Source organism: Ammospiza caudacuta, chromosome Z (assembly GCF_027887145.1).
Source record: "Ammospiza caudacuta isolate bAmmCau1 chromosome Z, bAmmCau1.pri, whole genome shotgun sequence".
Classification (NCBI taxonomy): Eukaryota; Metazoa; Chordata; class Aves; order Passeriformes; family Passerellidae; genus Ammospiza; species Ammospiza caudacuta.
This window is the reverse complement of record NC_080632.1, coordinates 81,106,862-81,120,384: the sequence shown is the minus strand read 5'-3', so window position 1 is coordinate 81,120,384 and position 13,523 is coordinate 81,106,862. Positions and strand designations below refer to the sequence as shown.

The 13,523-nt window shown below is 44.7% G+C and overlaps 1 protein-coding gene across 3 annotated transcripts in view; it reads left to right on the top strand.

Moving 5' to 3' along the window:
- The first annotated feature begins 9,580 nt into the window (after positions 1–9,580).
- The window catches only part of CELF4 (CUGBP Elav-like family member 4), a 695,302-nt gene continuing 691,359 nt past the window's right edge, over positions 9,581–13,523 (top strand). For all 3 annotated transcript variants that reach the window (XR_009275938.1, XR_009275937.1, XM_058823562.1), the window contains exon 1: positions 9,581–9,860. Coding sequence is in view for 1 of the 3 variants with exons in the window: in XM_058823562.1 (XP_058679545.1) it covers positions 9,581–9,860 (280 nt within the window). In the remaining 2 variants the exon portion in view is untranslated. The remainder of the gene's footprint in view (positions 9,861–13,523) is intronic.

Genomic DNA, 13,523 nt, shown 5'->3' with positions numbered 1-13,523 from the left:
GAACTGCTGTAGATGGAGCTGGAACATTTTGTTCAGACTTAGATTAATTCAGAGCTGTGGAATTATGGCCAGTTTCAGAGGTTACTCCATTATGGACTCTGGAATTTCCTATGTGTTTTCTGCCATTTCTCCCCATGCATGACCTCTTTGACTTTATGTTTTATCCCTCCAAACTCTTGCACCTAGTTTTATTAAGTGTTTAGACCTTCCTCAGAAAGGCCTCAGTAGCCTTACCTACCCAATTTTCTGAATAACTCTTCCTTTTTTTGACCCAACTAATATCCTCACCAAGACTTTGCTAGTTTTTCCAGGAAATGTAGCTGCTTTACCTTCTCCTGCCTGCACTATGACTTAGAATGTTTCCTTCATTCCTGAATTTCCTTTCAATTTTCCCTCTCTACTTCCCTTTCCCAGTCCCTCTTTTGACCTTCTCTGAGCATTTTTCTCGTCTGCTGCCTCCTAGAGATCTGGCATTTCTGCTTTCCGAATTCTAATCTACCATTTCCTCTTCAGCTAAGGGTCTGGAGAGATGAACAGCCCTCAATAACACCTGTCTTTTAACATCAGCTGCAGATGTAACTGGGGCTCCTAAATTAAATGGATACATGCAGAAAGCACAAAGGATGAAAACTGACTGTTCTAATTTCAGGCCCACCAGCTGGAAATGCAGGAAAAGACCTCTTCACCCTCCTATTTCAGTCAATGGAACAAACAGAGTCTGAATCTTTGTATTATGCTGTCACTTGTACTATAACTATTACTTTTAGATCATGGGGAGGTACGTGCAACACAGAGTTTTCCTGAGATGCTAGAAGGCTGGCTGAGAGAAAAACAGCTTCCAGGTGAAAAAGCCATTCTGAAGTGACCAAGACCCTACACTTTCCTAGAGAATGCACACTTGAGTGTGCACATGCAGTCAGAAAACCTCTTGTATTTGTTCCATAAACTTAATAATGTGGGCTTGGCCCCAGAGCTAACTAGAACCATGAGTATTCTCTCCCACTGCTGTTGAAGCCATGACCAATTCAAACACCCCTGCTTATTCAAATTACTGTCTCTACCTACATGTCTGGCCTTCAGAAGATAGCTCACTGTACAGGTGATTTACTATTCTGGACAGAAACAGACAAAAAAGAAATAATCAATATGAGTTTAAAGACATATAAGAACAGATCTACATTTTATTACATTCATAAATTCTAGGACAGATTTATAAATTTGACCATTAAGGAAACTGAGCATATTTGCAACACCAGTAACAAATAATGCAGGTAGAGATATCATCTATCAGACAGCAAAGAACTGATATATTTGTAGATATGTAGACAAACAGATAGGAAGGGAGTGAAATAGGCAGAGAGACTGGCAGAGAGAGGGAAAAAATCTTTAAAGTCTCTATGAAATTGTAGCAGAAATCTGATGAGGAGTATTTTTGCATGTTTGGCTGTAGAGCACCCTCCTTCTCTGTCTGCAGTATTTCTACATATGTGCATGTGTGGATGCACTCCTACATGGACTCCCCCCCAAAAAACACACACACACACACACACACACACACACACACACACACAGAGAGTCAGCACTTGGTCATCTGCCATGCATCTGCGTTAGAATGAGATACATGAAATCAGCAGCATTAATGCTGGACCCTGGCTGTCATTCCCTCTGGGCACTTGGAGAATAAAACAGGAGCAAGAATGGGTTTTATAAAACAAGTATTCACTCATGCAAATAAATACAGCATTGAGACTATGCCTACAACATGTGTTGTTCAAGGCAAAGCCGGGCACAGCTTCAGAAGTAAAACATGCCACGGGATGTCAGGGTGCTCTGAATCTGAGCTCTGACTTTGCCATTTTTCCCCCCTGAGGCTGTAAAGGTCCGTGTGTGAAGGGACCATGATTTGGGATACTAACGTCACACACCTAATCTCCATGCTTCATTCTCTCAAAAGTTCAGCAAGCAGCTGGGTGCCTAAATATGAATTAACTGCTTTAAGTCCTTTTTCAGAGTTAGGCGTGTTTTTCAAGAACACACACTGAATGTGACTACAGCTCTGGAGGACAACACTCTCCAAAAGCTAGCTTATAATCCATCTTTAACCTTGTTAAATTGAGTTAAAGTCCCCAGATCCCAAACTGAGTATACAAAAAACAAAAAAAAAGGAAGAGGGGTTTTAGTTTGTTTTTTGGGTTTTTTTTTGAATGTTGTTTTTTTTTTTTTTCCTTGCACACAAGCCCTAATTAAAAAGAAATTATTCTGGTTGCAAAGACAGCACTTAAATATTAAGAGCTCCCAGAATTGAGGTTACTTGCACAACCTGGATTTTCCTTTGTTGTACAGATGCATTCTAATTCAGACTTTAATTACATGATCATTCACAGAGTAGATGGCATGTGTAGTGCTGTTTGCAGACTGTAGAGGACTGAGGGACTCTGCCTCACATTTCAAGTACACAGAGGACTGGACTTCTAGGGGCAAGTATTCTTTCAGGCAGGTCTTCCTGTTCTTTTAACTCATCCCCATCTCAGATCCTTCCCTTTCACTTTGTATTCCCTTTCCCTCTGTATTCCCTTTCCCTGTTCCAGTCCTGTATCTCATTTCACTTTTTGGCTCTTCCTCAATTTGTCTCTTTTATGCTGCCTCAGTCTTTAAGTGCCTTGCCTGTGAGTTACCAGCCCCAAAGATCTCTGGTCCTCTGTGCTTTACCAGAATTTATTTTCTGATGTTTACTTACATCATATTTTGCATATTAACCCCTCAGTTTTCCCTGATTTTGTACTACAGGTGGCTGCCCATTAGATTTATCTCCCCTCCCATATTTATTTTCCCAGTTTCTTCTTACTGAGAAGCAGACTGCTGTGTCTCAGCACAACCTTTTCTCCAAAGCTCTTTGTGGCTAACTAGGTCAATACAAATAAATATCCAGAGAATTCTTTACACCTGGGTCCAAATGACATGGAACCAACTATCCATATGGATAAATGTTCTTTTCCATAAAAAAAAAAAAAAAAAAAACCCACATTATGCTGTCTGTAGTGCCTATTGAAATGACCACACTGGTCAGTGATGACCTCCAAGCTGCACCCAGAAGGTACCTGGGAGGCTGGTGAGGACCAAACATGTCAAAATCTGTGCTAAGATTAAGGAAATTAATGCTTTTCTTAAACTTATACTCTGAACTTGGTCGTTCATTTCCTGGTACACATATTATTTTTGAATCTGAATCTCAGTCTGTTCCCCATTTAACTCCCTTTTGAATCCAACCCAATGATACTTCAACCTCCTTGTCTTTCCAGAATTACCTGAATTTCCCCCCAGCTGCTTCTTTTTAGTTTCTGCTCTAGTCTCACTGTTGGGTCTCCCTGTCAGCCCCTGAAAGCAAAGGGAAGATACATTCCCTGCTTTTGTCTTAGGTATCCAGACTCCAGTTTTTCCTGGCCTGTCCTGGCCCTGAGCTGCAATGACAGGAATAACTCTCTCCACTGTAGCAAACCCGGTGAGAGCGAGTCACTGGGGAATCTGGTTTTGGAAATCTGCATCTCTAGTGAGCATCTGAGAATTGCCATTTTCCCCAGGCTTTTAATTGGCCGCTTTGGGGCAGATTTTCCCAGAGATAGCAAAAAAATCTCGAGAAAGAGCTTCACCTCCTGACAGCTCTTAGTGTCATGCTGTAAAGCATGGGGACAGGAGAGCTTTTCAAAGCATCTCATTTGACTCAGTTCAAACCAGCCCAGCTCTCCTACGGGTTGTTCTCAGGGACAGACAAATAGCTCCAGACAAAATTTTTGAGAAATAATTAAAGAATCTGAGCTGCACGCTGGTGCCCAACTTGGAGTTTCAGCCAAAACACGTGCAGTTTATCAAAGCTGAACAGGATTTTATTAGACTGAGGCAACCTTTTTAATTGGTGGTGCTACCAGATCCTATTAAAGTGAAATCTCCCTTCCTCACAGGGGCGCTGTAAGCATTAATTTGTTAATGACTGCACAATGATTTGATGATGAAAAGGACTGCATTAACATGAAACATTATTGTCCCTACAATACAGGCTTGCCTGCTTTCATTACTCATTATGTACAGGGACATACCTATTATGAAAAGGGATGTGGAGATAATAAACTTGATATTCTTTTCAAAGGACTAATCCAAGATGTTTACAGTGTGTGCAGCACAGGCAATAGGAATATTCTGGAGAGCTCTGTTTAGATGGCAGATTCCATTGTGTGGAATGTAATGATGTGCATGTATGTGTCTGCACAAATCCTGTGTCTAAACATACCTGCAAATACATGTTTGCATGCTCTCTTCTACTTTTCTGCCCTCTATTAATCATACATTTATTTTCCTTTGCCACCTCAAACTCACCAGTGCTACTTTAATAACAAAATGCCTCCATAAACAAACTCTTTTTTTTCCTTTTAATAACAGTGATACCTTTTGTTTCCTACATTGACTACAATCCTCTGCTAAGCTCCTTTGGATACAAATAATTTTTCATTTCTTTCCTCAATCAACCTTCTTGATTCTAACTAAGAGTTAAAAAAAAAAAAAAAAAAAAAAACTAACATAAAACCACTAACCCACACTGACTCATGCATTAATTCAGGGACCAATCTTGCAAATGTTCGCATGGGTAATCCTTCCTCAGATGAATAATCCCTCTGACCACAACAGAGTGATTAACAACAATGCAGATTAAGGTCTTCAGGATCGGGCCCATGCCCTGATGCTTGGGTTCTCACCCAAAGTTTAGTGGATGATGGTCCCTCTTCTTTTGTTAGATGTTATTAGAGGCCCACATGCAGCTCTCAATTATTTCATTTGATTACATAGCTAATATGCCCTGATCCTGTCAGCACTCCCTGCAAAGCCTAACAAGCTGAAGTAAACAGTTCCAGCTGAGTTAGAAGGCTTGGCAGGATTGGGCCCTTTAATAGCAGTTGTGAGCTGTATCTGATTTGTTATCAGAATGTCTTTGATACTAACAGTCTCATGTTTCATTTAGAAATAATCTTAATTAAAAAAAAAAAACTAGTAGAAAATCTGTGGGTATATGAGCTGATAAAGCCAACTGAATCTACAGAAAGAGAAATTGCTATTTAAAAACAAAAGTCACACGAATTTTTATTTCTTTGGTGCAAAACTTGCCTGCTACTTAACTTGTCTGTTTAAAAATAAAATTCACATTTATTGCTTACTTATTTGGAATAAAAAACCTGCCCGCAATTCTTTTCACATCATGCAACGACTGGTGGTTTTGTGTGCTATGGGTCCAGGGGTTTGAAGTTGAGCAGAAGAATCTCCCTCCAGCAACCTTTTGGCCTGTTCCTTGCCTTTCTTCTCCTCTTGCTCGTTTCCTGGAGAACGAAGACAGTCAGGGCTGATGTATCGCTGTGTCCCCCTTGCCTGCACCACACGGTGTTCATTAAAAACTTGCTGCTAGCAAGGGCCTGATCCAGCCCTCCTGGAAGTCATTGGAAAGCTGTCTATTGACGTCATGGGGACGAGGAGCATACTAATGCATGCCAGTACCTTCGCTAATGCGGCCAGTCCTGTTAACAACACCGAAGTTGTTCACAGGATTAACAGCAATCAATCAAGCCCTTTGAAAGGCACATTAAAAGCCAAAGCCTGGTCTGCAAGCCCTTTCTCGCAGGAGGTGTGTGTATACCTGTGGCTGGTCCTGCCGCATCCTTCTGCTCCCGGCCCGGCCGTGCCCCTGCCTTTTTCCAGCCGTGTGAATTTTGGGGTAGCATTTCTTCTGAGGAGGTAAAATTAATGGCCATCTAACCCCAAAATAAATGGTGCTTGTGTTCTTAAAAAAAAAAAAAAAAAAAAAAAAAAAAAAAAAAAAAAAAAAAAAAAAACCGAAAAGGAAAAAGAGGGGAAATAAAAGAAAAAAAGACACACTAATCGGAGTGAGAAGCAGGAGAAAATGGGTCTGCAAATGGCTGTGGGAAGGGGCTGCTTTTCCCTGCAAGTACAGAAAAAAAAAAAAAAAAAAAAAAAAAAAGTGAAGTGCTTTATTTTGGTCCCAAGCAGATAAATAATATTTATTGTCCTGGGAAAACTGAAGCCTGTTACAAAAGACCTTATCCTTACAAAATTCCTCTGGACTTCTCTGCTTCTGGATTGCTGAACTGGACCCACTGTGATTACACCGGGAACATTTCTCACTGGGGAACTGTTCAGCAAAAGCTGGTTTATAGATAACAATTTCACTCCTCCTTTGCCTGTATCTGTTTAAAATCTGCCACAGCCCCTTGTACATGTGTAAAGGTGCTTGTGGGGTATAGCTTATTTCCACCCACAGCAGCAGCTGTGTTCATCTTGGAGCCCTTGTAGCAATATTTGTGTCCGTATTATTTCATCCTGCCACCCCTCACAGCTGTGCCTGTGCACCAGGGGGCTGTACTTGAACAGCATCCATTTCTAAATGACTATACTTACGGCTCTGTAAAAACGGGGCGTGGACCAGCTCAAAGTTTTAAAAAATAGAGATTATTATAAAAGGGACACCCGCACTGAGCGGCAAAATGAGTCTTTTTACTGCCCTGGTCTTTTTAATTGGTTTTCATTTGGGATAAGCCGTGATTGCAGGCAGAGTGGCCTGCTCGTGGACAAGGTGTTTACAGAGCTATTGCTGGGATGGATCAGTGGGATGTTGTTTCACTTTTCACTGTTGTGGATATTTCTTCTTTAAAAAAAAAAAAAAAAAGGTTTAGTCCTCCTAGTTCTATCACGGGTGTGGTTTCAGCATCAGAAAGAGCGGATATTAGGATTTTTAAGGGGTGAGGAGGGGGGGAAGGGGGGCAAGGAAGGCTGAAAGATTTTGTTTGGTGTGGGTTTTGTTGTTGTTGTCATTCTTTTATCACAGTCCAAGGCACAAAGCAGGATTTGAAAACAGGTGAGTCACGGGGCTGGGAATTTGGGAGCGGGGCTGAGGGTTTTACTCTCCCCGCGCTCCTGGGCTGTCACATCTCCATGCTTGCAGCCTTTAAAGGTTGCAGGAGTGTGCCCAGGAAGGGAAGACGGGCAGAGCAGCCCCCTCGCCCGCCGGCTTGGACCCCGGCACACAGCACGGCTGGTCAGACGGCAGACAATGCGCGGTGCCTGCCACCAGCCCGGCACCAGGCGGCTGACAGCCGCTGCTGCCCGTCAGCGCCCCAAGATATTGAAAGAGCCGTAAAAGGCAGCGCAGGCTGCCGGGGGCTCCGCTCGGCTGTGCCCCCAGGTGCGGGCCCCCGGAGGGTGGCATGGGGAGGCTCCTCGGGGCCGCTCCCGTCCCGCCCCCGCCCGCAGCGCTCCCCTCGCAGGGACCGGCGCTGGCCCCGGAGAGGGGCGCAGTCCTGCCGCCCCCCGATCCACCCCCGCTCCTCTGCTGGCAGGACACGGGAGCGCTCTCAGGCGCAGGAGGAGTTGGAATAGCCGAGTCACCTGCAATGGGGTGATTTTATTTTTTTTAAAGGTTTTTGGTTTTGTTTTTAACGGGAGGCGGAGGGGACGGAGGACGGTGTGTGTGTGTGTGGGGGGGGGGTTTGGCAGGACACTGCCTTCCTTCTCTGTCATTAAAACAAAAGCCAAATAAAGTGGAAAGGCGGCAAAGCTCGCTCCTTTCTTTTGTTTGTTTGCTTGTTTGTTTGTTTTTAAAACCGAAATGAAAAATAAATAAATAAATAAATAAATAAATAAATAAATAAAATCCCGCTCAGTAAAGCAGGCAGAAGAAGGGTTGAAATTTTAAACCAACAACCTCCTTCCCCCGCCGCTGCCCCTTCCGTCGGCAGCCACACGTGTCACCTGCGCTCCCGGGGGACGGGCGGCCGGGGGGGTCCCGCTGCCAGCGCCGCTCCCCCTGCCCAGCTCCCCGGGGCCTCGCCGCCCCCGCCGCGGGGCTGCGCTGCCGCCGGCGCCGCCAACAATGGCCGGGCCGGGCCCGGGGCGGCGGGGGCTGCGGACACCCCCGGGGGCAGCCCGGCACGGCACGGCACGGCACGGCACGGCACGGCACGGCACGGGGGGTTCAGGCCAGGTAACTCGCAGGCTGCTCCGAGCTCGCCTGCTGCTGCTCCTCCATCCCCGCGCGGCTCGCACCGGCGAGCGGGAGAAGCGGAGAAAAGGGAAAGCGGGAGGAAAAAAGAACAAGGGGGGGAAACGCTCTGAGCGCACGCAGAGCCGTGTTTCGTTACTGTCCGGATTACTGTTGTTATTATTTGGGGGACAAGGGGGAGTTGTGTCCTTAATCCGAGGCTCCCTGCCCTCCCCACCCCCGGATGCTGTGAAAGAAGAGCTGATTTCGTCTCCACCATACAGTGCACTTTGTCTAGAGAGCATTGTTCGGACAAGCAACTCCCGATCACTGATGACTACAAAATACGATTTATGTTTCCATCAGAGACAGACAAAATATCCTGATGGCTTGAAAGTCAGGCAAGAAAACCTTACTTAATCAATCCCTTTCCAATATATACACGCACATACACACATACACACACAGAGCCCGTATAGGAGATAACGCCCGCACTGACTGTACATGACATAAATATCGGCAGCACGAAAATTAACAACACTCATTTCGATATTTTTTACTCTCTTCAAAGCACTACAATAATATAGTTTGTGCTTTTCTAGTTTGATGTCATCATCAGTAACAAAATTTATATTTAAAAATAAAAGAGAGAGCTTAAAGAGCATGCATTTTTTTTTAGATGCAACATGAACAGATATAGTAAAGAGAGCTTGTAACATCACAATCACAACAACAACAGCAAAAGCAACCTCTGAGCCGGGGGCTTCATCCGTATCTGAACTGCTTTTTATTATCATTTGCGAAATTAGAATAAGAGTAAATAATAAGTAAGAGGCATCATCATAAGAGAAAGAAGTCAGAACACCTTGGGTTTGGGTTTTTTTCCCCTCTCAAATAAAAAGACAGATTTCCCGATGATCACTGAAATTATAACGACAGCGATTGATCGGAGGGCTTGCAAAGGAAAAGGAAAAAAAAAATCATCATCATTGGTCCTAAAAACGCAACCGTTCCCCTTTGCTCACTTGGCACAATAGAAATTGACTGTCTCTCAAAGAGCCATGCGCCTAGTGCTATTTATAGCCAGGGGCTGTGTTGGAAGATACCATTGAGCCTCTGCCGGGCAGACAGACAGGGGGGTGGTTGGATGGGAGGAGGGGGTTTAGCCAGAGTAGAGGCAAAAGCAATCCCCCACCCCTAGCCTCCCTTCCCCGTACACACACACATCCACACACTCACACCCCACCCCCTAGTCTGGCTGGGAATTTGAACCGATCCAGCCTGTTTAAACGGAAAGGACACAGATCTTCAATGTAAAAAAAAAATCAGATCAGACCCAGAGAGAGAGAGAGAGAGAGAGAGAGAGAGAGAGAGAGAGAGAGACAGAGAGACAGAGAGGGAGGAGTGTGTGTGTGTGTGAGTGTGTGTGTGTGTGTGTGTGAAAGAGGGAGAGGGAGCGAGAGAGCGAGAGAGAGGGAGAGAGAGAGGGAGAGAGAGGGAGGGAGAGAGAAAAGAAGAGGGGGAAAAAAAGGAAAGAAGATTTTCTCTATGTATATAAAGATGGCCACGTTAGCAAACGGACAACCAGACAATACCAGCCTGAGTAGCAATCACAGCAACCCCAGCACCAACGGGCATATGAACGGATTAAACCATAGTCCCGGAAACCCATCCACCATCCCAATGAAGGACCACGATGCCATTAAGCTCTTTATTGGGCAGATCCCCCGTAACCTGGACGAGAAAGACCTCAAACCGCTCTTCGAGGAGTTCGGGAAGATCTATGAACTGACGGTGCTGAAGGACAGGTTCACTGGCATGCACAAAGGTGAGTTACCTCCTGAACTTTCCCGGGAGAGATCGGGAGAGAAAGGCAGGCTCCCTCTCTCTGCCCGTCTCTCTCTTTCTCTCTCTCTCTTTCCTTTCGATTTCATTTCATTTTATTTCATTTTTGGTTGGCCCGGGGGCGGAGGCGGCAGGCTGGGGGGGCAGGGAAAGAAATAATAGACCCATCCTGGGAAGAGAAGAGCGAGAGTCAGGGCAGGGAGTCAGCTCCGTTCGGCTCGTTTGTTAGTATTTTTTATTTCTTTCCCCGCTTTTTTGGGGGGTGAGAGGCAGCTCCCGGGGAGCGCCGGGCGAGCGGCGGCGCGGGCGCGGGGCCGGCGGCAGCTGTCCGCGGTGCTGAAGCCGGAGCGGGTGCTCTGTATTTACCTTCGGGAGCCGCTCTCCGTCAGCCCAGGGGTGTGCGCGCCCGTCTGTCTGTCCCTGGGTTTGCTGGCAACCCCCGATTTTACAACTGTTCCGTATCTGGCACCGGCGGCTTTTTCTTTTCTTTCTTTCTTCTTTTTTTTTTTTTTTTTTCTTTTTTTCCCCTCAATTTTTTGGTAGTTTTTTTTATTTTTACTGCTGTCACACTTATTATTTGTAGTCCTCTACAAAGCAAGAAGTGGAGGAGAGTGAGTTGCTCCGGGGGGAGACTGTTTCAGTTTGGTTCTATTCAACACGGGAACAGGGATATAAACAACAATAAAGAAGCCCATCTCAAGCGGGGCAGGGGTGTGTGCACAAAATCACGGCATGTGTGCTCTTGTGGGAGAAGGCAAGACAGAAAGGACAGGTGGCAGCTTAGTTCCAGAGGGAAGAAGTCTCTGACCAGGCATATTCCAAGCACTACTTTAATGTGCCCGAAGTCCATGCCGGGAACTTTTTAGGTTTTGTCTAAAGGTAGTGGAGATGTACTCCTCACACGATGCCTCACTTGCTCCATCTCTGCCCGCTCATTTCCCTGCTCAGCTCAGGCTCTCTGGAGGTGCCTGTCAGATTAGATGGTGCTCCGTTTTGGGGGTGGGGGAGGGTGTGTGTAGTGGGAGAGAGATGCTCAGATCCTCGGGTAGGAAAGTAGGACTCGCAGGGAGGAAGTTGAAGGTAATTTGCATGGCAGTCCCTCTTAGAAACAGGAGAAAGGCAGAAGTGATATAAGCCACCTTATTAACTCAGATTCTGTGTGTATGTGTATGTGTGTTTATATTTTATTTATTTTTTAAAAGGAAAAGGGAAAAGAAAAAGACCGGGTCAGAAGTGATTGGGGTGTGACTCCAGATTTAGTGCAGGAGGAGAAAGCGTTTTGCACGGGGCCACGGGGAGAGTGGAAGTTGTACCTTTTACAGGACAGCTTCCATACCAGTGTCTAGTCCAGCTTGGCAGACTCATGGCAGTGACAGTCACCAGTAATGGCATTACTGGCTTCCCAGCTTTCCAGATGCCTTGGCGAGTTGTAAATCTTGAACTTAACGGCATGTTCAGCAAGCATCTCTTCCCCCTTCCCACTCACTCCCTTCCTTGCTTCCACTCTCAGGAAACGCGAATGAAAATATACCCTGACAGCGCAAAGTACCAGCTTTACACAGGCTGGAGAAAATGTCCAGGGCTCGGGGACTAGGGACTCAGTCTAAGTTACAGGATATTTCTCCCATCCTTACTTGCCAGTCGCTTCAAACACCCTTCTCATTTTTAAAATGATCAGTGTAGCTCTTTCGAACCTTGCTTTCTTTTCAGACTGTCTTCCTAGAAGCCACATCAAGGTCCGATTGGCATTATTCAAACATGACACCCGTACTACTATAATAATTATTAATAATAGCAATAAAAATAATAGTAAGAAGTGCAGGGAAGGAAAGGTCCTGAGAGATTTCATCTAATAGTGAGAGTAGATACTGAGCTCGTGTGTGTGTGCATGTGTTTGCAAAAATTATCTAAGGTTTCTATAAAATAAAAATAACAGCAGTAAAAGCTACACTGAAGAGAATCACTCAACATAGTGTAGAGGAAATCTTTGAGCTAACACTTCAATAAAATATTTATTTTTGGTCGTGGGAGGTTACTGTGATTTGTTGATGAGATTTTATTATTTTGCCATGTTTTATCTTAAACCTGAAATTAATCATTCTGTGCACCAACTTCAATTTCTACTTCATAGATTTGAGTTCTCCCTCTTTCAGTTCAGTTTTGCTTTTACTGTATGCCTGTATTCACAGAGACAAACTCAGGAAGGGGGGCAGAGAGAGAGAGAGAGAGAAGGAGAGAGAGAGAGAGAGAGAGAGAAAGGAGAGAGAGAGGGATCATTTATCTTGCTTGGATGTGTTTAACACATATCCCTGAATTAAGCAAGATACTAACTTCATTTCCCTTCATTTCATTTCTGTTCTAAAGCTGCAACCTAGGAAAAAAGCCAGGTGGGGAATCTTGTCACCTCATCAAACCACACTGCATGAGTTCATCTCAAAACAAACAGTCATTTTTAACATGCTATAAGTTTTGGACTTTGGAAAGAAAATTTATGATGATGATTGTTGTTTTGCGGGCTAAGGTTTGAGTGAAGCTTCAATAGACACCGAGTTGCCAGCATTTCAGAGATCGGTTTTATTTAGTACATCCGAGAAGAGTTTGAACTCCTTTCTAGTGATGCCGCTGATTTATTAGCTAATCCTGATAAAAATGTGCCTCTGGCTACCTGGAAAAAAATTACTTTCTTGCCAGTAGTGATTAATTACTATTAAGTCAAAAAGCGTGATGGGGCTTTGAAGGATGAGGGTTGTGTTTGGCTTTTTTATTATTATTTTATTCATTTTATTTCATTTCTAATCTATTTTTTCTCTCTTCCCTTCTCTAAATGCAGTCATGTGAAGCATTGTATTCACTCAGATGTCCTTATTTTGGCTTTGCTTTGCAGGCGTAGGTGAAGAATTGCATAAAGATAGTCCAACTTGGCTCACAGGGGTAGGTTGGCAATACAAAACCCCAAGATGTTTTCCATAAGAGATGCATAATGCTTATACATTAATTGATCCATCACTCTCAGTTGATTTCATTCCTAATTCAGGGGAAGAGGCTATGGCAGTGGTACACCCTGAAGGGTTAATAGTAGGCTGTAGTTTATTTAAGTGTGCGGAGAGCAAACCTTGGGTGTAGAGGGGGAGAAGGTGGGACTGTTCTGGGAGGAGGGAAGAGAGAGGAATTAGCTCAAAGTGAAAAAACAGCAACCAGAGTAATTTCAGGTGTAAATCCATTGAAACAAGATCAAAGGATGTGTATTCTTGAAAATATTATGAAGATATCCTATTGCGGTGCCCCTGTATGGCAGGAGGAAATTGAAAATTAAGAACCTAAAGTACATTACTATGCCCTCCTCCAAGAAAAACTATCACAAAAGGAGAGTGAAGTCCCAGGTTCTCTCACCAGCAGCTCTGGATGACACCAGTACAGAAACCAGGAAAGAGGCAGGGGATTATGATTCTCTTGCAGATACACAAAGAGAGGAAGGGTACGGGGGAAGCAGCATGTGGGGGAAGGCGGGAAAGGCTTGCCAGATCTCTGAGAAAATAAGCTTGAGCGTAGCTGCTGCATATTTCCCCCATCCTTGCTTCTCTCCACATGGGGCAGGAACAGGCTCCTGCTCTGGTACTTTGCTGAAGGGTTGGGAAGAGGCTGTGTG